The sequence below is a fragment of the Lontra canadensis genome, unplaced genomic scaffold (assembly GCF_010015895.1).
Source record: "Lontra canadensis isolate GAN:19392208 unplaced genomic scaffold, GSC_riverotter_1.0 scaffold108, whole genome shotgun sequence".
NCBI lineage: Eukaryota > Metazoa > Chordata > Mammalia > Carnivora > Mustelidae > Lontra > Lontra canadensis.
In genome coordinates this window covers 1,553,918-1,578,087 of record NW_022631102.1, presented here as the reverse complement: position 1 = coordinate 1,578,087, position 24,170 = coordinate 1,553,918, and the positions used below count along the sequence as shown (strand labels likewise).

Genomic DNA, 24,170 nt, shown 5'->3' with positions numbered 1-24,170 from the left:
TTTTCTTCTCTAGAAGCTTTTTAGACTATTCACATTCATCCTTGCTGTTCAGAAATTTCACAGTGAAGTAGCAGGGAGTTGGCCGCATCCGTTCTTCTTGATTGTTCATTGGACCCTTCTGGTTTGGAAATTCTTAATCTTTCAGTTCTATAGAATTGTCTCATTTTGTTATTTTAAAATCTTTTTTTTTTTTTTAAGATTTTTAAATTTATTTATTTGACAGAGAGACAGCGCAAGCAGGGGGAACAGAAGAGGGAGGAGCAGGCTCCCCACTGAGCAGGGAGCCCGATGTGGGGCCTGATCCCGGGACCCTGAGATCATGACCCGAGCCAAAGGCAGATGCTTAACCGACTAAGCCACCCAGGTGCCCTAAAAATCTTTATTCTATAATTCTTACTTATCAGAGACTGGAACTCTTGGAAAAGAGCCTTGACATTTTTTTTAAAAATCTGATCTCCATGTGTGTTTCTATTTTATTTTATGGGTGATGTCTTTAATTTCATCTTTCTGTTAAATTTGTATGTCCCCCCCGCCCTTCTTCCCAGCTCTTTCTTTTCTTTTTTTTTTTTTTTTTTTAAGATTTTATTTATTCGTTTGTCAGAGAGAGGGAGAGTGCACAAGCAGGGGAAGCAGCAAGCAGAGGGAGAACTTGATCCCAAGACCCTGAGACCATGACCTGAGCTGAAGGCAGATGCCCAACCAACTGAGCTGCCACCCAGGCACCCCTCTCCCAGCTCTTTCTTGTTCTCTGATTATTTGTCTATGTAGTATTCAGTTGTAGGATCATGAATGCTTTCTCTTCTGTTAGCTCCCTGGGCAGGTAGTGGGTAGTAAAGGCCTTGGTCATAATCTTGTATTCTGATTTTTCTCCCTCAGAATTTCATGCCAAGCAGTTCTGCATGCCGCTGCATGGTCATTGTACCAGGTTTAGTGGTCGTGTGTGGTTGCATTGATTAGAATGACAGTTCCCAAATTCTGTGTCTCAGAACGCCTTGAACTTTTAAAATTGAGGACTCCTGGGATTCTTGGGTGGCTCAGTCAGTTAAGTGTCTGCCTTCAGCTCAGGTCATGATCCCAGGGTCTGGGGAATGAGTACCCGAATCAGGCTCCTTCTCCCTCTGCCTGCCACTCCCCCTGCTTGGTGTGTGCGTGCTCTCACTCACTCTCTCTCCCTCTCTCTCTCTCTCTTTCTGTCTAACAAATAAATAAATAAAATCTTTTTTTTTTAAATTGAGGACTCCCAAAAGCCTTTGTTTACATGGGTTGTACAGACTGATATTTGCCATGCTAGAAGTTAACACTAAAAAATTTTTAAACCTATATTCGTTTAAAGAAACAACAGACCTACTATATTTAATTTAAATGACATTTTTATGAGAAAGAAACCCCTATTGGACAAAACAAATTATTGAAGAGAGTGACATTCTTTTAATTTTTTGCAAATCTCTTTAGTGTCTGTCTTAATAGAAGGTAGCTGGGTTTCTACACTTAAGTTTTGTCAGTATATTGTTTTGGTTGAAGTTTGTGAAGAAAATCCAGCCTCACACAGATAATACAACGAGAAAAGAGAGGAGTGTCTTAATTCCCTTTTTCAGATAATTGCAAATATTGTTCTTTGATACTCTGCTATAACTCAGCAAGTAGTAATTTGGTGGCAGAGGGGGCAATGATTAATGGAATGTTTATTCAAAACAGTTATAGTGATTGCCAAAAAGTGTTGGTACCCAGAACAGTTTGCTTCATTTGGAAATTAATAGTAGTAGATTTGGAAGTGAGTGAGCAGAAGGATGAAAGAGAGCCTCCTGTTCTAGTAATAGGTATAACTGAAAAGCATAAAGAAGTTCATCTTGCTTTTAGTACAGTCTGGAGGTGGAGTATTTAGTTATTGTGCAGAAAAAGAGAAAACCTCACCTGAACCCAGTTTCTACAAATTAAAAATCACTTAATTACACAACTGTTACGCATTTTTTTTTTTAAGATTTTATTTATTTATTTGAGAGAGAATGAGTGAGAGACAGCATGAGAGAGGAGAAAGTCAGAGGGAGAAGCAGACTCCCCAAGGAGCTGGGAGCCCGATGCGGGACTCGATCCTGGAAGCCCGGGGTCATGACCTGAGCTGAAGTCAGTCACTCAACCAACTGAGCCACCCAGGCGCCCCTGTTACGCTTTTTTATTGTGGTTAAATATACGTAGTATGAAGTCGTTTTAACCATTTTGAGTGTACAGTTCAGTGGCATTAAGAACATTTGCATTGATGGGGGTCCCTGGGTGGCTCAGTAGATCTGCCTTCGGCTTGGTTGTGATCCCAGGGTCTTGGGATCAAGCCCTGCGTCGGGCTCCCTGCTCAGCAGGAGGCTTGCTTCTTCCTCTCCCCTTGCTTATGTTACCTCTCTCACTGTGTCTCTCTCTGTCAAATAAATAAAATCTTAAAAAAAAAAAAAGAACATTTGCGTTGTTTTGCAACTATCACTATCACCCATCTCTAGAACAGATAAAGTTGATCTTACTTGCAAATTCCATATTTTCAAGATTCACCTGCTTACTACAATTTGTTCGTATTTCCAAAGTCAGTACTTGGCAGTGCTTTTGCAGTATTTGTGAAGATACATAAAGCATCAGAAAATTTGAATTGTCCAAGGTATGCATCCTTGGCTGAGATCCAGCAAGGGGATGATGCTCTGCCTTGTTTCAGCTTTCATACCGTGAACAGATGCTCTTTTTGCGGTCTTTTTACTCTGCTGTTTTTGCATTTTTGTGCTTTTTGTTGTCAATTTTGCTGTTTCAAATGGCCCCCAACTGTAGGGCTGAAGTACTAGCCACTGTTTCTAAGTGCAAGACTTGATGTGCCTGATAGAGAAAACACATTTTTAGATAAGCTTCATTCAGACAGGAGTTAGGTTCTGTGGTGAGCGGACAGTTCAGTGTTAATGAAGCAATGATGTGTGGTAAATAAGATGTCCTTAAAAAGAAACACACATAAAGCAAGATTGTATATTGATCAGTTGATGAAAATTTTTATGACCAGGGGCCCATAGGAACCTAACCCTGTATTTCTTCTAGGAGCAGTATTCACAATGACTTTGTAGAACATAATTCCCATACCCAGCAACAAACAACTATGTCTGTTTTTGAAAGAGAAACCTCAGTTATCTGGTGTTTTCCCCTAACACATATATGGAGAAGGGTATCAAAAAATCATAGGCTTTCCTTGTCTGTGATTTTTTTTTTTAAGATTTTATTTATTTATTTGACAGACAGAGATCACAAGTAGACAGAGAGACAGGCAGAGAGAGAGAGAGAGAGAGGAGGAAGCAGGCTCTCTGCCGTGCAGAGAGCCTGATGCGGGGCTCGATCCCAGGACCCTGGGATCATGACCCGAGCCGAAGGCAGAGGCCTTAACCCTCTGAGCCACCCAAGCGCCCCTCCTTGTCTGTGATTTTTGATTCACCATTAATTTTTCAAGTGGGGAGCACTAAGAAGCAAATTGGGAGCTTTCTGTATGGGACAGGGTATGAGGAGGCTGCTGGTCAGGTGCCTGGCTAAGCTTCCTGGTGGCCAGTAGGAAAGTTGCCACATATACAGCACAAAGTGATTTTCTCAGTGAGGTTTCCCTGGATTGTGCCCTTCCTTGTGCACACTCTAGGCTTTATGTGCCCTCAGATTTTTTCTTCCAGAAATTGTTTAAAGTCACTTGTCTCCTGATGACACCTCTCCCATTCTCTTTGTCATTCTGTTTTTATTCATAGGGGCGCCTCAGTGGGTTAAGCCTCTGCCTTCAGCTCAGATCATGATCTCAGGGTCCTGGCAGCTCAGATCATGATCTCAGGGTCCTGGGATCGAGCCCCACATCCAGCTCTCTGCTCAGCAGGGAGTCTGCTTCCTCCTCTCTCTCTGCCTGCCTCTCTGCCTACTTGTGATCTCTGTCTGTCAAATAAATAAATAAAATCTTTAAAAAATAAATAAAAATAAAAACTGTCTCTCTTAATTCCCCACCCTCATTTCCTAATCTTCCAAGGTGGTCACTTTCAGTCTTTAAAACTGTTTCTTTCTTTCTTTCTTTTTTTTTTTTTTTTTTAAGTCTGTCTTTAATTCCAGTTGGTTAACATATAGTGTTATATTAGTTTCATGTGTACAATATAAACTGATTATTTATGTTTTACTTATATCTTTATCACTCTTTTTTTTCTTTAAAAACCTTTTTGACTGAAGTATAGTTAACACACAGCATGCTCTTACTTAGTTTTTCAGTTTTAGGCATTATTTACTGTCTTTTCATGATTTTTTAATGTCACAATTGATTTTTTTTAAATAAACTCTTTATTGAAATATAACACACATCCAGAAAAGTTGTCCAAATCATAAGTGTGTACACCTTGATGAATTAACACAAAGTAAACACATTTGCATAACTACAACCCAGGGCAGAACTATACTGTGACTTGAACCTCAGAAGCTTCCCTTCTTCCCTTCTAATCACTTTCCTGTCCTTCCTCCCCAGGGTAACCACTGTCTTGACTTCTAACACCGTAGTTCATTTTTTGTTTTCCTTAACATGCTAATGGAATCATGCAGTACGTGTTATTCCGTGTCTATCTCTTACCGCACTTTATGCTTGTGATGCTATTCCGTGTTGTGGGTCGTCTGTGTGTTGGGCACTGTGCTTTAATTTGACGTTTTATGTTGTAGCCATGTGTCGTAGTAGTTCAGCTTGGTCTTTATGCTGTGGACTGAATCGTGTCTCTCAGAATTATATATTAAATCCCTAATCCCTAGTATATTTGGAGATAGGGCTTTTGTGGAAATAGGTTAAATTAGATGATGAAAGTAGAGTCCTGATCCCAGTAAGATAAGTGGCTTTACAAGAAGAGACATCAGTAAGCTGCCCTCTCCACCATGTAAGGACACTGTGAGAAGGGGGCCATCTGCAAGCCAAGAGGAAAAGCCTCACCAGGAACTGACCGTGCTGGTCAGACTCTGATCTTGGACTTCTAGCCTCCCAGTCTGTGAGAAAATAAATTTCTGTTGTTTAAGCCACTTGCTCTATGGTGTTTTTGTTATCGCAGCCTGAGCTGACTAATAGTGCATCCTTCCGGGCTACTGCATCCTCTTAAAGAACATGGGATCTTTTTTTGACTGCTCTTTTAGTGTTTGTGGATGCTTTAATGCATGTTGGAAGCAGGATATTGGGACCTTTGACCAGTAGAAAATTGACAGGAAGTGGAAGATAAGGGTATTTATTTCTCTGGTGGGTGTTTGCTACAGGTTTATTGGGCCCTCTAGGGTGACGTATATTGGGGGAAGCCCTTCTCTTGTATGAGGTCTCTTTATTCCTATTTTGTAATTTTCCACTTTGTTTCTGGCATCAGGTTGAATAAATGGAATTTCCCAGAACTTTATGCAACAAGTGGCAGGGACGCTCCTCTTTCCTCGCCAGTGAGTTCCCCTGGCTTTTGCATGTGCCACCCCCCCTAAAAAAAAAAAAACCTCCAAAAAACTCCACAACCTTGGGAGCACGTGTGTGGTCTCTCCAGTCCCCATCTTTCTCAGGCATTGTTGTTGCCCCCACAGTTGCTTCCTCTTTTATTGACTTGAGGTCTGAGGTCTCCCTCAGGCTCCAGTTCTGGGCCAAGGTTATTTGGTAGTTAAGTCACCCCGGCAGGGAGCTGGAGGAAGAGGGGATTACGGGCTTCCCCCTCAGGCTTCATGGCCACACAGACTCACATCATTCTAAATAACAGTGTTTCACTTAAAGGACACTTATTTTTATAAATGACTTAATAAAATGACTCTCTTCTACAGTTTGATTTAGCTGAATGAAACATATTTTGAGCTCCTGTTTTTGCTTTAAATACTGCTTGAATAGCCGTATTTGAAATAGACAATGATTAAGAATAGAATCTTTACTGTAGAATAGAAGGCGGATACTGAATAGAGCCAGAAGCAGCTAATGATCAGGAATGTAGTCATGAGAATAGAATCCAGGTCTCAGAGGTTCAGAGGGAAGAAGAAACAGAAAGACAGCATATTTGATAGATCTGACCATTAGAAGGAGGAAGAAAACAGAAGGTTGCCAGAAAGGAAAAGGTATATCTAAGGGGTTTCTTTGGAAATTAGGAGATCCATGGACACCACATAAAATTACTTAGGAAAGTAAAGTTTGAAGAAAATTAATCCATTAAACCTTGAAATGATGTAATTTTTTAAAAAAGATTTTATTTATTTGAGAGAGCAAGCAAGAGAGAGCATGAGCGTGGGGTGGGGTGGCAGGAGAGAGAAACAGACTTCTGCCAATCAGGGAGCCTGGATGTGATGCAGGCTTGATCCCAGGACCCTGAGATCATGATCTGAGCAGAAAGCAGATGCTTAACCGCCTGAGCCATCCAGGCGTCCCTGAAATGATGTATTTTTTAAAATTACATTGATATCTGCTAAAACACCAGAAGCCCTATTTCTTCACTCTTTTGTCTCCATCTTGAACACGTGTGGTTACTGAGTATGAATGTTCAGGGCCTCACATCAGCTCAGGAAGCATTTATCAGATGCTTCTTATGTACTGGTAGTATGTTGGAACTCTTAACAGGATGCCAGTCCTCAGCGGAGATGTGAACAAGGTCTTTGTTTATATATTCCAGCCTCTGACTTTTCCTTTCACTTTTTTTTTTTTTAACTATAGTTTCCACCAAGACTTTAGTTTTCCACATATGAAATCAGAATTCTGTCTTTGCTTTTTTCAAACATGCATGCTGACTGTCCGCCCCTCCTCCGATTCTGATTTCTTTTTTCTCCCCAGTTGGGGTGTGCTGGGATGGTGGGTCCTTACGTTCCAGAGTCAAGTTCACTGGGTGCCGTGTTAGCAGCATGGTTCAGCGTGTGGGCTCATAGGAAGTAATAGATAACTTAGGCAGATGGACAGTTTAGACCAAGTGGAGCAGGGGTCGTTGTTTTTAAATGTTAATATGAATAAGTACAGCAGTTCTTGAAGTAGGTGTGGAGACCCCTTGAGGTCTCTCTGGAGAACCCTTTAGGCAGTCTGCAAAGTGAATACTACTTTTGTAATACCATTAAGATAGTACTTTTTCCATTCTCTTTCATGAACCTAAAGTAAAATTTTCCAGAGGCTACATGACATGTGGTATCACAACACATTGAATACAGGATATGTGAGAATTTCATAAAAATGTTATTTATATTAACATATAATGGGCTTATTTTTTTAGTTTATTGTGATAAAATGCACATAACTTAAAATTAACCTCTTAAATGTTTTTAAGTGTATGTTTAAGTAGTATCTAATACATTTATAATGTTGTGCAACCATCACCATCATGCATCTCCAGATCTGTTTTCATCTTGTAAAACTGAAACTTTGTATCCATAAACACTAACTCCCCATTCTTTCCTTACCCCATTCTACTTTCTGTCTCTATGAATGTGAACTCTCTAGGAACCTCATAAAGTGGAATCATAGTATTTGTCCTTTTGTGTCTGGCTTGTTTCATTTAGCATAGTGTCCTCAAGGTTCCTTCATGCTATAGCATGTGTCAGAATTTCCTCCCATTTTAAGACTGAAAAATATTTGGGGCGCCTGGGTGGCTCAGTCAATGAAGCGTCTGCCTTTGGCTCAGGTCACGATCCCAGGGTCCTGGGATTGAGCCCTGCACTGGGCTTTCTGCTCAGCAAGGAGCCTGCTTCTCCCTCTCCCTCTGCCCCTCCTCCAGCTTGTTCTCTCTCTCTCTCTCTCTCTCGCTCTCTCGCTCACTCATTCTCTGTCTTTAAAATCTTTAAAAAAGACTGAAAAATATCTACTATATGGAGACACTACATTAGGCTTATCCATTCATCACTCAGTGTACGCCGGGGTTATTTCCACATGTTAGCTATTAAGTGAATAGTGCTGCTGTGAACGTGGGTCTACAATATCTGTTTGAATCCCTGCTTTTGGTTTTTCTGGGTACATCCCCAGAAATGGAATTGCTTCATTATATGGTAATTCTATTTTTAATTTTTTTGAGGAACTCTGTACTGTTTTCCATAGCAGTTGTACCATTTTACATTCTTAACAGCAGTGCACAAGGTTCCAGTTTCCCTACATCCTTACTGCTTGTTGTTTTCTGGGAGGTTGTTTTGGTTTTTTATAGTAGCCATCTTGACAGGTGTGAAGTGGTATGTTGGAGTTTTGGTTTGCATTTCCCTAATGATCAGTGATGTTGAACATCTCTCTTTTTTTTTTTTTTTTTTAAGATTTTATTTATTTATTTGACAGAGAGAGAGATCACAAGTAGGCAGAGAGAGAGGAGGAAGCAGGCTCCCTGCTGAGCAGACAGCCCGATGTGGGGCTCGATCCCAAGACCCTGAGATCATGACCTGAGCTGAAGGCAGAGGCTTTAACCCACTGAGCCACCCAGGCGCCCCTTGAACATCTTTTTTATGTGCTTACTGGCTGTTAGTACAGTTAACCCTTGAACTACATGGTTTGAATTGGGCAGGTTACTTATACATAGATTTTTTTAAAAATTTATTTCTTTTCGGGTGCCTGGGTGGCTCAGCGGGTTGGGCCGCTGCCTTTGGCTCAGGTCATGATTCCAGGGTCCTGGGATCGAGTCCTGCGTTGGGCTCTCTGCTCGGCGGGGAGCTTGTTTCCCTCTCACTCTCTCTCCCTGCCTCTTTGCCTACTTGTGATCTCTATCAAATAAATAAAATCTTTAAAAAAAAAAAAAAAGAAAAAAAAGAAAAATAATAATAAATTTATTTCTTTTCAGCGTAACAGTATTCATTGTTTTTGCACCGCACCCAGTGCTCCATGCAATCGGTGCCCTCTCTAATACCCACCACCTGGTTCCCCCAACCTCCCACCCCCGCCCCTTCAAAACCCTCAGATTGTTTTTCAGAGTCCAAGTCTCTCATGGTTCACCTCCCTCCCCTTCCAATTTCCCTCAACTCCCTTCTCCTCTCCATCTCCCCTTGTCCTCCATGCTATTTGTTATGCTCCACAAATAAGTGAAACCATATGATAATTGACTCTCTCTGCTTGACTTATTTCACTCAGCATAATCTCTTCCAGTCCCGTCCATGTTGCTACAAAAGTTGGGTATTCATCCTTTCTGATGGGGGCATAATACTCCATAGTGTATATGGACCACATCTTCCTTATCCATTCGTCCATTGAAGGGCATCTTGGTTTTTTCCACAGTTTGGCAACCGTGGCCGTTGCTGCTATAAACATTGGGGTACAGGTGGCCCTTCTTTTCACTACATCTGTATCTTTGGGGTAAATACCCAGTAGTGCAATGGCAGGATCATAGGGAAGCTCTATTTTTAATTTCTTGAGGAATCTCCACACTGTTCTCCAAAGTGGCTGCACCAACTTGCATTCCCACCAACAGTGTAAGAGGGTTCCCCTTTCTCCACATCCTCTCCAACACATGTTGTTTCCTGTCTTGCTAACTTTGGCCATTCTAACGGGTGTAAGGTGGTATCTCAATGTGGTTTTAATTTGAATCTCCCTGATGGCTAGTGATGATGAGCATTTTTTCATGTGTCTGATAGCCATTTGTATGTCTTCATTGGAGAAGTGTCTGTTCATATCTTCTGCCCATTTTTTTATATGATTGTCTGTTTTGTGTGTGTTGAGTTTGAGGAGTTCTTTATAGATCCTGGATATCAACCTTGTGTCTGTACTGTCATTTGCAAATATCTTTTCCCATTCCATGGGTTGCCTCTTTGTTTTGTTGACTGTTTCCTTTGCTGTGCAGAAGCTTTTGATCTTGATGAAGTCCCAAAAGTTCATTTTCGCTTTTGATTCCTTTGCCTTTGGAGACGTATCTTTTTTTTTTTTTTTTAAGATTTTATTTATTTATTTGACAGAGATCACAAGTAGGCAGAGAGGCGGGCAGAGAGAGAGGGGGAAGCAGGCTCCCCGCGGAGCAGAGAGCCTGATGTGGGGCTCGATCCCAGGACCCTGAGACCATGACCTGAGCCGAAGGCAGAGGCTTTAACCCACTGAGCCACCCAGGCACCCCATTTGGAGTGATATCTTGAAAGAAGTTGCTGTGGCTGATATTGAAGAGGTTACTGCCTATGTTCTCCTCTAGGATTCTGATGGATTCCTGTCTCACGTTGAGGTCTTTGATCCATTTTGAGTTTATCTTTCTGTACGGTGTGAGAGAATGGTCGAGTTTCATTCTTCTGCATATAGCTGTCCAGTTTTCCCAGCACCATTTATTGAAGAGACTGTCTTTTTTCCACTGTATATTTTTTCCTGTTTTGTTGAAGATTATTTGACCATAGAGTTGAGGGTCCATATCTGGGCTCTGTACTCTGTTCCACTGGTCTATTTGACAAAATCCAGCATCCGTTCCTGATTAAAATGCTTCAAAGTATAGGGATAGAGGGAACATTCCTGAACTTCATAAAATCTATCTATGAAAGACCCACAGCAAATATCATCCTCAATGGGAAAAAGCTTGCAGCCTTCCCGTTGAGATCAGGAACACGACAAGGATGACCACTCTCACCACTCTTGTTCAACATAGTATTAGATGTCCTAGCAACAGCAATCAGACAACAAAGAGAAATAAAAGGTATCCAAATTGGCAATGAAGAAGTCAAACTCACTCTCTTCGCAGATGACATGATTCTTTATATGGAAAACCCAAAAGACTCCACCCCCAAACTACTAGAACTCATACAACAATTCAGCAATGTGGCAGGATACAAAGTCAATGTACAGAAATCAGTGGATTTCTTATACACTAACAATGAAAATACAGAAAGGGAAATTAGAGAATCGACTCCATTTACTATAGCACCAAGAACCATAAGATACCTGGGAATAAACCTAACCAAAGAGGTAAAGGAACTGTACTTGAGGAACTACAGAACACTCATGAAAGAAATTGAAGAAGACACAAAAAGATGGAAGACCATTCCATGCTCTTGGATTGAAAGAATAAACATTGTTAAAATGTCTATACTGCCTAGAGCAATCTATACTTTTAATGCCATTCCGATCAAAATACCACCGGTATTTTTCAATGAGCTGGAGCAAATAATCCTAAAATTTGTATGGAATCAGAAGAGACCCCGAATCGCTAAGGAAATGTTGAAAAACAAAAATAAAACTGGGGGCATCACGTTACCTGATTTCAAGCTTTACTACAAAGCTGTGATCACCAAGACAGCATGGTACTGGCATAAAAACAAATACATAGATCTTTTTTTTTTATAAATGCGATACAATACTGTAATGTATTTTCTCTTAACATTTTTGTAATACATTTTCTTTTCTCTAGCTTACTTTATTGTAAAAACACACACAACATACAAAAGATGTGTTAATCAACTGTATATATTATCAGTAAGGCTTCCCATCAAGAGTAGGCTATTTAAAGTTCTGGGGGAGTCAAAAGTTACTCGTAGATTTTTCAACTGTCAAAGGGATGGTGCCCCCCCATATTGTTCAGGGGTCTGCTGTGTATCTTCTTTGAGGAAATGTCTCTTCAAGGCCTTTGCCCATTTTTCAGTTGGGTTTTTTGTCATTGAGTTGTAGGAGTTCTCTCTATATTCTGGATATTAATCCCTTCTCACATCTATGATTTGTAAATATTTTCCCCATTGTCTGGGTTGCCCTTTTACTCTATTAATATTGTCTTTTGATGCACAAAAATTTTATGAAGTCTTATTTGGCTGTTTCTTTTGTTGCCTCTGCCTTTGTGTCATATCTAAGAAATCACTGCCCAGTCCAGTATTGTGAAGCTTTTGCTGTCTGTTTTCTTCTAAGAGTTTGGTAGTTTTAAATCTTAAATTTAGGTGTTTGATGCATTTTGCAGGAATTTTTATAGATAATGTTAGGTAAGAGTCCAACTTCCTTCTTCTGTATGTGGATATCCAGTTTTCCCAGCACCATTTGTTAAATATTACGTTGAAATGAATCTTGTTATGTTCAATACTTATTTTTATAATTTCTCAGTTTTCATTTGTAATAAGGTAAATTTTAATAGATACAACCCACATTTGGGATCATCAGTAATCTTTAAGAGTGTAAAGGAGACCAAAAAGTTTGCGAGGCAGTCTCTAAGCACTTTTCCCAGACTTTGACTCCCTTTCTTCAGTGATGCTTCTTGCTGGATCTGGTCCTGAAGGATGCACAGTAGGAATACAGCATCCTCAGTGTGTGGTGAGACCATTTGTGGTCCTGGACTTCAATTGCAAAGCTGAGTTATGTTCTCCAGTTCGTGGCAAAGCCTCTTTCTTCTGATATGATACTATATGTGGAAAACCCAAAAGACTCCACTCCAAATCTGCTAGAACTTGTACAGGAATTCAGTAAAGTGTCAGGATATAAAATCAGTGCACAGAAATTAGTTGGATTTCTTTACACCAAGAGCAAGACAGAAGAAAGAGAAATTAAGGAGTCAATCCCATTTACAGTTGCATCCAAAACCATAAAATACCTCGGGATAAACCTAACCAAAGGGGCAAAAAGAATCTATAGTCAGAAAACTATAAAGTACTCATGAAAGAAATTGAGGAAGACACAAAGAAATGGAAAAATGTTCCATGCTCATGTATTGGAAGAACAAATATTGTGAAAATGTCTATGCTACCTAAAGCAATCTACACATTTAATGCAATCCCTATCAAAATCCCATCCATTTTTTTCAAAGAAATGGAACAAATAATCCTAAAATTTATATGGAACCAGAAAAGACCTTGAATAGCCAGAGGAATATTGAAAAAGAAAGCCAAAGTTGGTTGCATCACAATTCCAGACTTCAAGCTCTATTACAAAGCTGTCGTCATCAAGACAGTATGGTACTGGCCCAGAAACAGACACATAGATCAATGGAACAGAATGGAGAGCCCAGAAATAGACCTTCAACTCTACGGTCAACTAATCTTCGACAAAACAGGAAAGAATGTCCAGTGGAAAAAAGACAGTCTCTTCAGTAAATGGTGTTGGGAAAATTGGACAGCCACATGCAGAAAAATGAAACTGTACCATTTCCTTACACCACACACGAAAATAGACTCAAAATGGATGAAGGACCTCAATGTGAGACAGAAATCCATCAAAATCCTTGAGGAGAACACAGGCAACAACTCTTTGACCTCAGCCACAGCAACTTCTTCCGAGGAACATCACCAAAGGCAAGGGAAACAAGGGCAAAAATGAACTATTGGGACTTCAGCAAGATCAAAACTTTTGCACAGCAAAGGAAACAGTTAACAAAACCAAAAGACAACTGACAGAATGGGAGAAGATATTTGCAAACGACATATCAGATAAAGGGCTAGTATCCAAAATCTATAAAGAACTTATCAAACTCAACACCCAAAGAACAAATAATCCAATCAAGAAATGGGTAGAGGACATGAACAGACATTTCTGCAAAGAAGATTTCCAGATGGCCAACAGACACATGAAAAAGTACTCCACATCACTCAGCATCAGGGAAATACCACCTCACACCAGTCAGAATGGCTAAAATTAACAAGTCAGGAAATGACAGATGCTGGCGAGGATTTCTTTTGATGGCTGAATAGTATTCCATTATACACACACATACACACACACACCCCCCATCTTCTTTATCCATTCATCTGTTGTTGGACATCTAGGTTCTTTCCATAGTTTGGCTATTGTGGACATTGCCATTAGCGACAATGTGGATGAAACTAGAGGGTATTATGCTTAGCGGGAAATAAGTCAGTCGGAGAAAGACAACTATCATATGATCTCCCTGATACAAGGAAGTGGAGATGCAACGTGGGGGGTTTGGCGGGTAGGAAAAGAATAAATGAAACAAGGTGGGATCGGGAGGGAGACAAACCATAAGAGACTCTTAATCTCACAAAACAAATTGAAGGTTGCCGGGGGAAAGGGGGTAGGGAGAGGGTGGTGGGATTATGGACATTGGGGAAGATATGTCCTATGGTGAGTGCTGTGAAGTGTGTAAACCTGGCAATTCACAGACCTGTGCCGCTGGGGCATATACATATACATATAGAAAAAAGCCTCTTTCTTCACTTACGTTCCCTTTCATCCCCTTTTGTTACCCTCTCCCCTCATTCTGATAACCCTAGTTCTAGAAGTCACTTTTATTCTAGAAATGACAATATATCAGATAAGGACGCTGCTGCAGGTCCACTTAGTAAATATTAGTAAAACTAATTTTTTTCTTTTTTAAAGATAAGCTTGTATGGCTGGAAACTATAGATCTTTCTTTCTGTATCTTAGTGGCTTGTTTTAAGACTGCTTGGGGTTTACTTGCCCCTTTTTGAGCAAAAGTGACCGGGTAATCCATTTGTTGCCTCTGTACATGTTTCACTTGGTTAGCCTACAGATTGTTTTGGAACTAGTCTGTTTTCCTTCTTTTAACTACCAAAAGATCTTTTCTATTTTTTTTTTAGTAAAATGTTTTTAAAGTTTTCAGATTGAACTCCAACCTATTAGTTCATTTATTTACTTAATTATCAACCTCCTATCGTGTGTAAGACACTGTGAGCAAGGCATTCTGGGCTATGTAAGTCTGTAAAAGCTGTCCTTCCTGCCCTTGGATCCCAGCATCAGATGAAATTAAAATATTGGATTGCTTCTCAGCCTTTTGGCTAAGATCAATAATAGTATCTCTTCTTTCTCAGTTTAATATCTGCTACATCCCCTCCCTGAGGACAGTACATGAGATGGATTTTGGGAACTAGGAAATGGAATAGGAGCTTGCTCCGTCTGCTCCGTGCATTGACCTGGTATTGCAGTATTTCCAGGAATGGTGCAGCCACAACCCACTCTTGCCTTTGGATTAAAATTTAAAAAAAATTTTTTTTTTAATTCTTAAGTATTACTAAATAGGGAATAGATTTGCTTCATTGTCCTACGTTTTTGAAGTGTTTTCGTTATATAATCAGTCTCGCTCTGTCTTTCTCATGTCCCACATGTCTGAGCATTTACAAGACTATTACCAGTTAGTCTATAATTACTAAATTTGTAAAATCTATAAACATTTATTTATTCTTTTCTAGGTTGCAATAAAAATAATTGACAAAACTCAGTTGAATCCGACAAGTCTACAAAAGGTAAGGGTGGTTCAATATCCAGTATTTATTAAAATGATTTTCGGTGCTAATTGCCATCTAATATGTCGCACAAGGACCTCAGCTGCTGTTTGCATATATTACGTTTGGTGTAGTAGCTTCCTGCTCCTCAGTGAGAGCATCGTAGATGTAATATTATAGAAGTTGTGGGATTTTTTTCCTTCAGATGAAGATAATGATTTTTAAATGTTCTTAATAGCACAAATTGAAGGCTATACATTTTAATTGAATATTCTAGCTATTGGCTAGAACAGAGGGTTTAGTTTTGTGTAATTACTCTTATGCAGCGTTATACACCTTTCTCATAGCTAATACTGAGGTCTTTAAAGTTAGCACTTTGGCTTTATTAAACTCTGTCACTGTAGCTAATTAAGGACTGATGATTAATTTGTATGAAAGGAAAATATAAAAATACAAATGGTAGTTGAAAACGTGCTTGTAAATGCACTGTTGCAGTTTGTGTCATCTGATAGAGATCAGAAGTCCTCAACTGTGTTGCATGATAGAATCATCTGGACCTCTTTGCAATGTCTTAATGACTAGTCCAGAGAGATGTTATTGCTCAGGTTAAGGCCTTGGCATAGGTATTTCACTGGTGCAAATGATCTTCATAATAACCTTCTAGTTCTTTTTAGTCTTCCAAAGCCTTTATATCATTTGATTTCTAGATTTGGCCTGTAGTAGTTGGGGTTTTAGAGACCTTGAACTAGGAACAAGAAGTCTGAATTAATATCCTGCTCTGCCACGTAATCAAATGTCTAATTTGACCTTGAACCAGTTACTTTACTTAACTTTTTTTTTTCCCCCTAGTTAATTTTCTTAACCTCAGGTTTCTGGTCTTTAAAATAGTGATAACCTCATCTTCTCAGGATGGCTGTATTAGTAAAATAATGCACTTAAAAGAGCTCTGTAAACTTCAAAGCATTTCACATATAAGATATTTTAAGCGTATTGCCCTATATAAATTCCTAGTGTTTTCCTAATGGTTATTTTCTGTTTGTATCATCATAATTTTGAAGTCCTGTCTGTGTGTGTGTGTGTGTGTGTGAGAGAGAGAGAGAGAGGGAGGGAAAGAGAGAGAGTTGGGGAGGAAGGGACTTTACCTTGCACTAAAAATGGTACTTAATGTGGTTCTGTAGGTGGGAGTGAGCCTTAATGGCATTCAAGATGGCCCTGGAATGGATCCAAAAATTCCAGTCCTTTCTTCTGAATATAAAACTGTCTATTATTTTAAAACTTCTATTTCTTCATATATCTAAGGACTTGGTATTAGTAAGTTAGGGGTTACTAAAATTTGGTATTCAGAACTAAAATCAACATATAAAGAAGTTTACCAAGGATTCTACTTCAGTATCTTAATGTTACAAATCTTACATTATTCAAGCATCCTTGCAGATAACTGGAATTCTAGCAGTTTTCTAGGAAGAATTTTATCATGGTTTTATCTTTAGTTGGTTGTAATTTTCCCTTCTTTCTTGCTTTTTTCCATTATTTTGGGTAAGAATGTTTTATTGCTGCTATTCTTTTATTATTATTTTTTTAAGATTTTATTTATTTATTTGACAGATATCACAAGTAGGTAGAGAGGCAGGCAGAGAGAGAGAGGAGGAAGCAGGCTCACCACAGAGCAGAAAGCCCGACGCAGGGCTCAATGCGGAGCTCAATCCCAGGACCCTGGGATCATGACCTGAGCCGAAGGCAGAGGCTTTAATCCACTGAGCCACCCAGGCGTCCCATCTTTTATTATTGTTATTACAAATTACTTTTGTCACATCATTATCAGCTTAGTACATGATAGGTTGTATGGTTAGGCTGATAGTGTGATTATGCATATTTATATCAGTTTATTAATTTGGGCACATAATATAATAGGTAAGACCTTAAGAAGCCAGATCTGTCCAGGTTAAATAATTTGGTAAGTGTAGTATTTTAAGTGTAGTATTTTTACCGGGCATTATTTTATTTTTTATTTTTCTATTGAAGTATAATTCACATACAGTTTTATATTAGTTTCGGGGGTACAGTATAATGATTCAGTAGTTCCGTACATTATTCAGTGCTCATCATGATAAGTGTACTCTTAATAATCCCCTTTGTCTTTTTCATCCACCCCCCACCCACCTCCTCTCTGGCAACCACCATTTTGTTCTCTGTATTTAAGAGTCTGTTATTTTGGGGCACCTGGGGGGCTCAGTGGGTTAAAGCCTCTGCCTTCGGCTCAGGTCATGATCCCAGAGTCCTGGGATCAAGCCCCGCGTCGGGCTTTCTGCTCAGTGGGAAGCCTGCTTCCTCCTCTCTCTCTGCCTGCCTCTCTGCCTACTTGTGATCTCTCCGTCAAATAAATAAAAATCTTTAAAAAAAAAAAAAAAGAGTCTGTTATTTTACTGTGGACATTGGGGAAGGTATGTGCTGTGGTGAGTGCTGTGAAGTGTGTAAACCTGGCGATTCGCAGACCTGTACCCCTGAGGCTAATAATACATTATATGTTAATAACAAATTTAAACAATTTTTTTTAAAAGAGTCTATTATTTTGGGACACTTGGGTGGCTCAGTTGGCTCACCTCTTGGTTTTGGCTCAGGTCGTGATCTCAGGTTGCGGGATTGAGCCCCGTGTTGGGCTCCTCATTCAGTGCAGAGTCCATTTGTCTCTCTTTCCCCCCTTCCCCTTGTTCTCTCTAAACATGAATAAATAAAATACTTTGTTTTTCAAGTGTTGTTTGTCTCTTTTTTCTTTGTTCATTTGCTTCATAAATTCTACATTTGAGCGAAATCATGTGGTATTTGTCTTTCTCTGACTTACTTCACTTAGTATTATACTTTTTTTTTTAAATATTTTATTTATTTTTTTGACAGAGAGAGAGGGAACAGAAGCAGGGGGAGTGGGAGAGGGAGAAGCAGGCTTCCCACTGAGTAGGGAGTCCGATGCGGGGCTTGATCCCAGGATCTTGGAATCATGACCTGAGCTGAAGGCAGACACTTAATGACTGAGCCACCCAGGCACTACAGTATTATACTTTGTAGATCCATCCATGTTGTTGAAAATGACAAGATCTTGTTCTTTTCTATGGCTGAGTAATATTCTTGTGTGAGTGTGAGTGTGTGTGTGTGTGTGTGTGTGTGTGTACACATCTTCGTTACTCATTCATCTGTGATTGGACACTTGGGTTACTTCCCCCCCACCCGTTTGTGTGTGTGTGTGTGTGTGTGTACGTGTGTACACATCTTTGTTACTCATTCATCTGTGAATGGACACTTGGGTTACTTCCACATCTTGGCTATTGTAAATAATGTTCCAAGAAACATACAGCTGCATGTATCTTTTCAGTTTAGTGTTTTCATTTTCTTTGGGTAAATATTCAGTGGTGGAATTACTAATCTTAACAATAATTCTAATTTTAATCTTTTGAAGAACCTCCCTGATGTTTTCCATAGTGACTGCACCAGCTTCCATACCCACCCACAGTGCATTAGGGTTTCTTTTTCTCCACGTCCTCTCCAACTTTTGTTATTTGTTGCCCTTTTGATTCTGGCCTTTCTGACAGGTGTGAAGTGTTACCACACTGTGGTTTTGATTTGCATTTTGCTGGTGATGAGTGGTGCTGAGCATCTGTTGGCCATTTGGATGTCTTCCTGGGAAAAATGTCTATTCAGATCCTCTGCCCATTTTTATTAGATAATATTTATTTTTTGGTGTTGGGTTTTATACGTTCTTTCTATATTTTGGATTTTGACTTCTTATTGGATATATCTTTTCTCATTTAGTAGGTTGCTTTATGGTTTTGTTGATGGCTTCCTTTGCTGTATAAAGGCTTTCTATTTTGGTGTAGCCTCAATAGTTTAATTTTGCTTTTGTTTCCCTTGCCTGAAGAGGCAAATCTGGAAGACTGTTTCTTTGGTTGGTGTCGAAGAAATTACTGCCTATATTTTCTTCTAGGAGTTTTATGGTTTCAGTTCTCACATTTAGGCCTTTAATCACTTTTGAGTTTATTTTTGTGTGTTGTGTAAGAAAGTGGTCCAGTTTCATCTCTCTCTCTCTCTTTTTTTTTTCTTTTTTGAGGAACCTCCCCATACTGTTCCAGTTTCATCTTTTGCATGTAGCTCTCTTGTTTTCCCAGCACCATTTATTGAAATGTAGGGCATTGTTTAAATCGCGTGTATTAGTTCATATTCTTTTCTTATAAATTAGAAGCATTCTCTGTATATTTCTGTACAATTGTATTTCACTGAATTCCTTTTCCGTGGAAAAGTTCCCACAGGGTGGAGTTTACATGGGGTCCTTTCTCTTGGAATTGTACTTCCTACAGTCTTTTTTGTTCCCTAGCACCAAGCACAGTTTTATCACATCATATCTTTATATTGTAATTTTAAGCCATGAAGCTTATAGATTTCTCAGTGCTTATCGTGATGAGCACTGAGTAATATATAGATTGTTGAGTCATCATATTGTACACCTGAAACTAATACAGCACCTTAGAAGCGAACATCCACTTTAAGGAACATTCTGCCATCAACAAAATATAATTTTTTTGTACTGCCACTACCAAAAAATGTGGACTGGCTCATTTAAGGAGTGTTTGTTTTTTTTTTTTTTAAGATTTTATTTATTTATTTGACAGACAGAGATCACAAGTAGGCAGAGAGAGAGAGAGAGAGAGGAGGAGGAGGCAGGCTTCCTGCTGAGCGGAGAGCCGGATGCGGGGCTCGATCCCAGGACCCTGGGATCATGACCTGAGCCGAAGGCAGAGGCTTTAACCCACTGAGCCACCCAGGCGCCCCATTTAAGGAGTGTTTTAACACAGGTGTTAAAATAGTGTCCATTTTAACATGTTCAAATTATTCAGGCTTACACATTGAATTGTGCACAATTGCAAACTAGTGTTACTTTCACAGACAAGTTTCTTCATTTTTCCAGTCACTGCATTAACAAATGTTAGATTCTAGTAAGAGGTATTTTTCTGCATTGTTTTTGTACTTCTCAACTTTGAACTATGAGATCAGTTTTTTTTGTTTTTGTTTTTGTTTTTCTGTTGGTTTTTTTTTTTTTAGGTCAACCTTTTAAATGTTGTGTACCTATAATGGTTTTGAAAGCAGCAGGTGTAAGAAATATATTAGTCTTCTTTTTGGTTTTACAGAGTTATTTTTAGCTTTGGTTTGGTATATGCGAGTAATTTTGCTGGGTCTTATTTTAGCCTGTCATTAAGCAACTTATGGCTCCTTTTTAAAAAATTGTTTACCTATTCAAAATGCTAGTCTCTTGGGGCACCTGGGTGGCTCAGTGGGTTAAGCCTCTGCCTTTGGCTCAGGTCATGGTCTCAGGGTCCTGGGGTCGAGCCCCGCATCAGGCTCTCTGCTCAGCAGTTGGCCTGCTACCCCCCCTTCTGCCTGCCTCCCTGCCTACTTGTGATCTCTCTCTCCCTGTCAAATAAATAAATAAAGTCTTCAAAAATGCTAGTCTCTATTAAGACATTCCAGTATACTCAGTATATCCTGTCTAAAGTTATTGCTGTTCTTTTTCAGTCTCGGAGTAGAATGGAGTGATGGTTAGGAACATTGTGAAGCCAGGTCACATGGATTCAAATCCAGGCTTAATCTGTGTGACAAGGCATTTACTCTCCCCAGGGTCTTAGTTTCCCCACTTATAAAATGGGAATAATAATAGTAGGTCATAGGGCTATCGTAAGAATTAAATGAGTTAACATTTATTTTTTTACTTTCTTTTTTTAAGTTTTTGTTTTAAGTTCCAGTTAGTTTTAACATTCATTGTAATATTAGTTTAGGTGTACAATAGAGTGATTTCAGTACCTCCATACAACGCCCGGTGCTCAACGCAGTAATTGTACTCCTTCATCCCCACAACCTACCTCATTTAGCCATCCTTCCACCTCCCTTCTAGTAACCCTTTGTTCTCTTTAGTTAAGGGTCTGTTTCTCAGTTTGCCTCCCTCTCTTTTTTTCCCCTTTTCTTGTTTGTTTTGTTGTTTAAATTTCACACATGACTGAAATCATATGATATTTGTCTCTTTCTGCCTAATTTATTTCACTTAGCATTATACTCTTCGGATCCATCCACATCGTTGCAAATGGAAAGATTTCATTCTTTTTTGTGACTGAGTAATATTCCTGTGTGTGTGTGTGTGTGTGTGTGTGTGTGTGTGTAAAATCTTATTTATCCATTTGTCAGTTGATGGACACTTGGGCTTTTTCCGTAATTTGTCTATTGCTGATATAAACATGGGGGTGTGTGTAACCTTTTGAATTAGTATTTTTGTATTTGGGTAAATACCCAGTAGTGCAATTGCTAGATATGGGGTAGTTCTATTTTAACTTTTTGAGGGACTTCTATACTGTTTTCCACAGTAGTTACACCAGTTTTCATTCCACCAACAGTGCAAGAGAGTTCCCTTTTCTCCATGTCCTCGCCAATACCTGCTGTTGGTTGATCTTCTGTTTTTAGCCCTTCTGACAGTATTGAGTTGATACCACATTGTTGTTTTAATTTGCATTTCCCTGATACTAAGTCATGATGAGTTACTTTCATGTGTCTGTTGGCCATCTATATGTCTTTGGGAAAATGTCTGTTCATGTCTTTTGCCCATTTTTTAATTGGATTATTCATTTTTGGGGGTGTTGAGTTATACCAGTTCTTTATATATTTTGGACACTAACCCTTTATTGGATATGTCACTTACAGATATCTTCTCCCGTTCTGTAGGTTGTCTTTTAGTTCTGTTGATGGTTTCTTTTGCTGTAGTCCCAGTAGTTTGTTTTTTATTTTGTTTCCCTTGCCTCAGGAGAAGTATCTATAAAGAAGTTACTAAGGGCACCTGGGTTTCTCACTGGGTTAAGCTGCCTTTGGCTCAGGTCGTGATCCTGGGGTCCTGGGATCAAGCCCTGCATTGGGCTCCCTGCTCAGTGGGGAGCCTGCTTCTCCCTCTCCCACTACCCCTGCTTGTGTTCCCTCTCTCACTGTGTCTCTCTATCAAATAAATAAATAAAATCTTAAAAAAAAAAGTTACTATGTAAATAAGTTAATATTTAAAAACCCTTAGACGAACAGAGAATAGTCCCTAACCCATGATAAGGACTGAATGAATGCTTGTCATTATTATGTGTCCTGCTAAATACTAGGTTTTTGGTAAAAGATGTTTTTTATTTGTTTAAAAATTTCCCCTTGGGGCGCCTGGGTGGCTTAGTGAGTTAAAGCCTCTGCCTTCGGCTTGGGTCATGATCCCAGGGTCCTGGGATCGAGCCCCGCATCGGGCTTTCCACTCAGCAGGGAGCCTGCTTGCCTTCCTCTCTCTCTCTGCCTGCCTCTCTGCCTACTTGTGATCTCTGTCAAATAAATAAATAAAATCCTAAAAAAAGAAAATTCCCCTTATAGGAAATAAGGAAAGCTTAAGAATTGAGCAGTAGGTTCTGGCTCAGTCTCTTTTGTAAAGCTTAATTGCAGTGCGCTATTTCCGGTAATGACAGATACTTGAGCATTTAAAAGATTTTTATTTATTTATTTATTTGACAGAGAGAGAGAGATCACAAGCAGGCAGAGAGGCAGGCAGAGACAGGGGGAAACAGGCTCCCCACAGAGCAGAGAGCCTGATGTGGGGCTCAGTTCCAGGACCCTGAGATCATGACCTGAGCCAGAGGCAGAGGCTTAACCCACTGAGCCACCCAGGTGCCCCAGATATTTGAGCATTTAATGCTGAGCATTTTTCTGGGTGTATGACTTGTATAAACCCATTGTATTAGTTTGCTCACACTGCTACAACAAAATACCTTGGGTTGAGTGGCGTATAAACAGTAGACCTTTATTTCACACAGTTCTAGAGGCTGGGAAGCCCAAAATCAGGGTGCCGTCCTGATGGGGTTCTGGTGAGAGTGCTCCTTCTGACTTGCAGGGAGCTGCTCTCTTCTGTGTTTTCATGGTAGAAGGAGAACGAGAAAGCACCTTTTCTGATGTCTCCACTAATCCCATCGTGAGGACCTACCCTAAGACCCATCTAAACCTACCTAACTCCTAAATGCCCCATCTCCAAATGCTGTCACATGGTGGGTTAGTGTTTCAACATATGAATCTTGGGGGATTCAAGTTCAGTCCATAGCATTCATTCACCCTTTACAACTTCGTCAGCTAAGTTCCATTATTCAGGAAAGAAAGGCCAGGGAGATTTGAAAACCTGCCCACAGTCCTTTAACTTATAAGTGATGGGTACTTGGGCAGTCCTTCCAGGGCAGGTATAGTCAGCTTTGAATCAAGCATTACTGAACTCTAAATGCAAATGTATTTGCCACAGTTGAGATAGCGGAGCACTTTGGTAAGCCTAAGATCACAACTGAATGTTTGTTACCAGGGGATTCAGTGTCATTAGATACTATAGCCTGTGCCTCCCATGTTCTTACACACAGAAGTATTGAACTTTTTCACGTTAGCTAGTCTGATGGGTATGTTTTCATCTTCATGCTCTGTTGATTTTCCAGTGAGGAGACTGATTCAGAAGTAGACCTAGTTCAGCTCTCTAGCTAGTAAGTGGTGGGGTGAGCATGTAAATCCTGTTCTGACTCCAAAATACAACTCATTCCACCCCCCTGTGTCTCCTTACTGTGATTAGTTAAATTTCCCCAATTCAGGATTATGAGAACTAGAACTGGAACGAACCCCAGATCTTCCTTTATGGTTCCTGTAAAGAAGTTAGTAGTTTAAAGTTGGGAGGAATATTTCAAGTACATAAGAGAAGTAGGCCTTGTACTCCTCCTCTCTCTCCAAACATTGCATAAGCCATGTTTTTATGCAGGTTTGTTTATTTATTCAGTCATTCATTTAATACATTTATTATTAAATAACTACTATATGACAGACACTGTTCTAAGCAATGTTAAGTTCCTGCTTTAATGGAATTGACATCCTAGTAGGAGAGCGGCAGCAAACAAATACATAATGTCTTGTCACGTCAGTGCTATGAAGAAAATAAAGCAAGGTGTATTAACTGTATTTTCCTATTTTCTGTTTTCTTAATATTCTAGCACCTGGGACTGTGCTGACCTGGGAGAGACTGCCCCTCCCAGGATAGCTAATTCCTAGAA

General features: G+C 39.7%; 1 protein-coding gene and 1 non-coding gene across 8 annotated transcripts in view; both read left to right on the top strand.

The window, feature by feature from the left end:
• Positions 1 to 24,170, top strand: part of MARK3 (microtubule affinity regulating kinase 3) — a 123,074-nt gene that overhangs the window by 35,538 nt on the left and 63,366 nt on the right. For 6 of the 7 annotated variants that reach the window (XM_032839628.1, XM_032839625.1, XM_032839626.1 and 3 more), the window contains exon 3: positions 15,022 to 15,075. In XM_032839628.1, coding sequence (XP_032695519.1) covers positions 15,022 to 15,075 — 54 coding nt within the window. Of the gene's footprint in view, positions 1 to 15,021; positions 15,076 to 24,170 lie in introns of those variants that run through there. The other variant, XM_032839631.1, reaches the window with a different exon arrangement.
• LOC116856314 lies at positions 14,591 to 14,782 on the top strand. Its single transcript, XR_004380523.1, has one exon. It is a non-coding gene; the product is annotated as a U2 spliceosomal RNA (small nuclear RNA).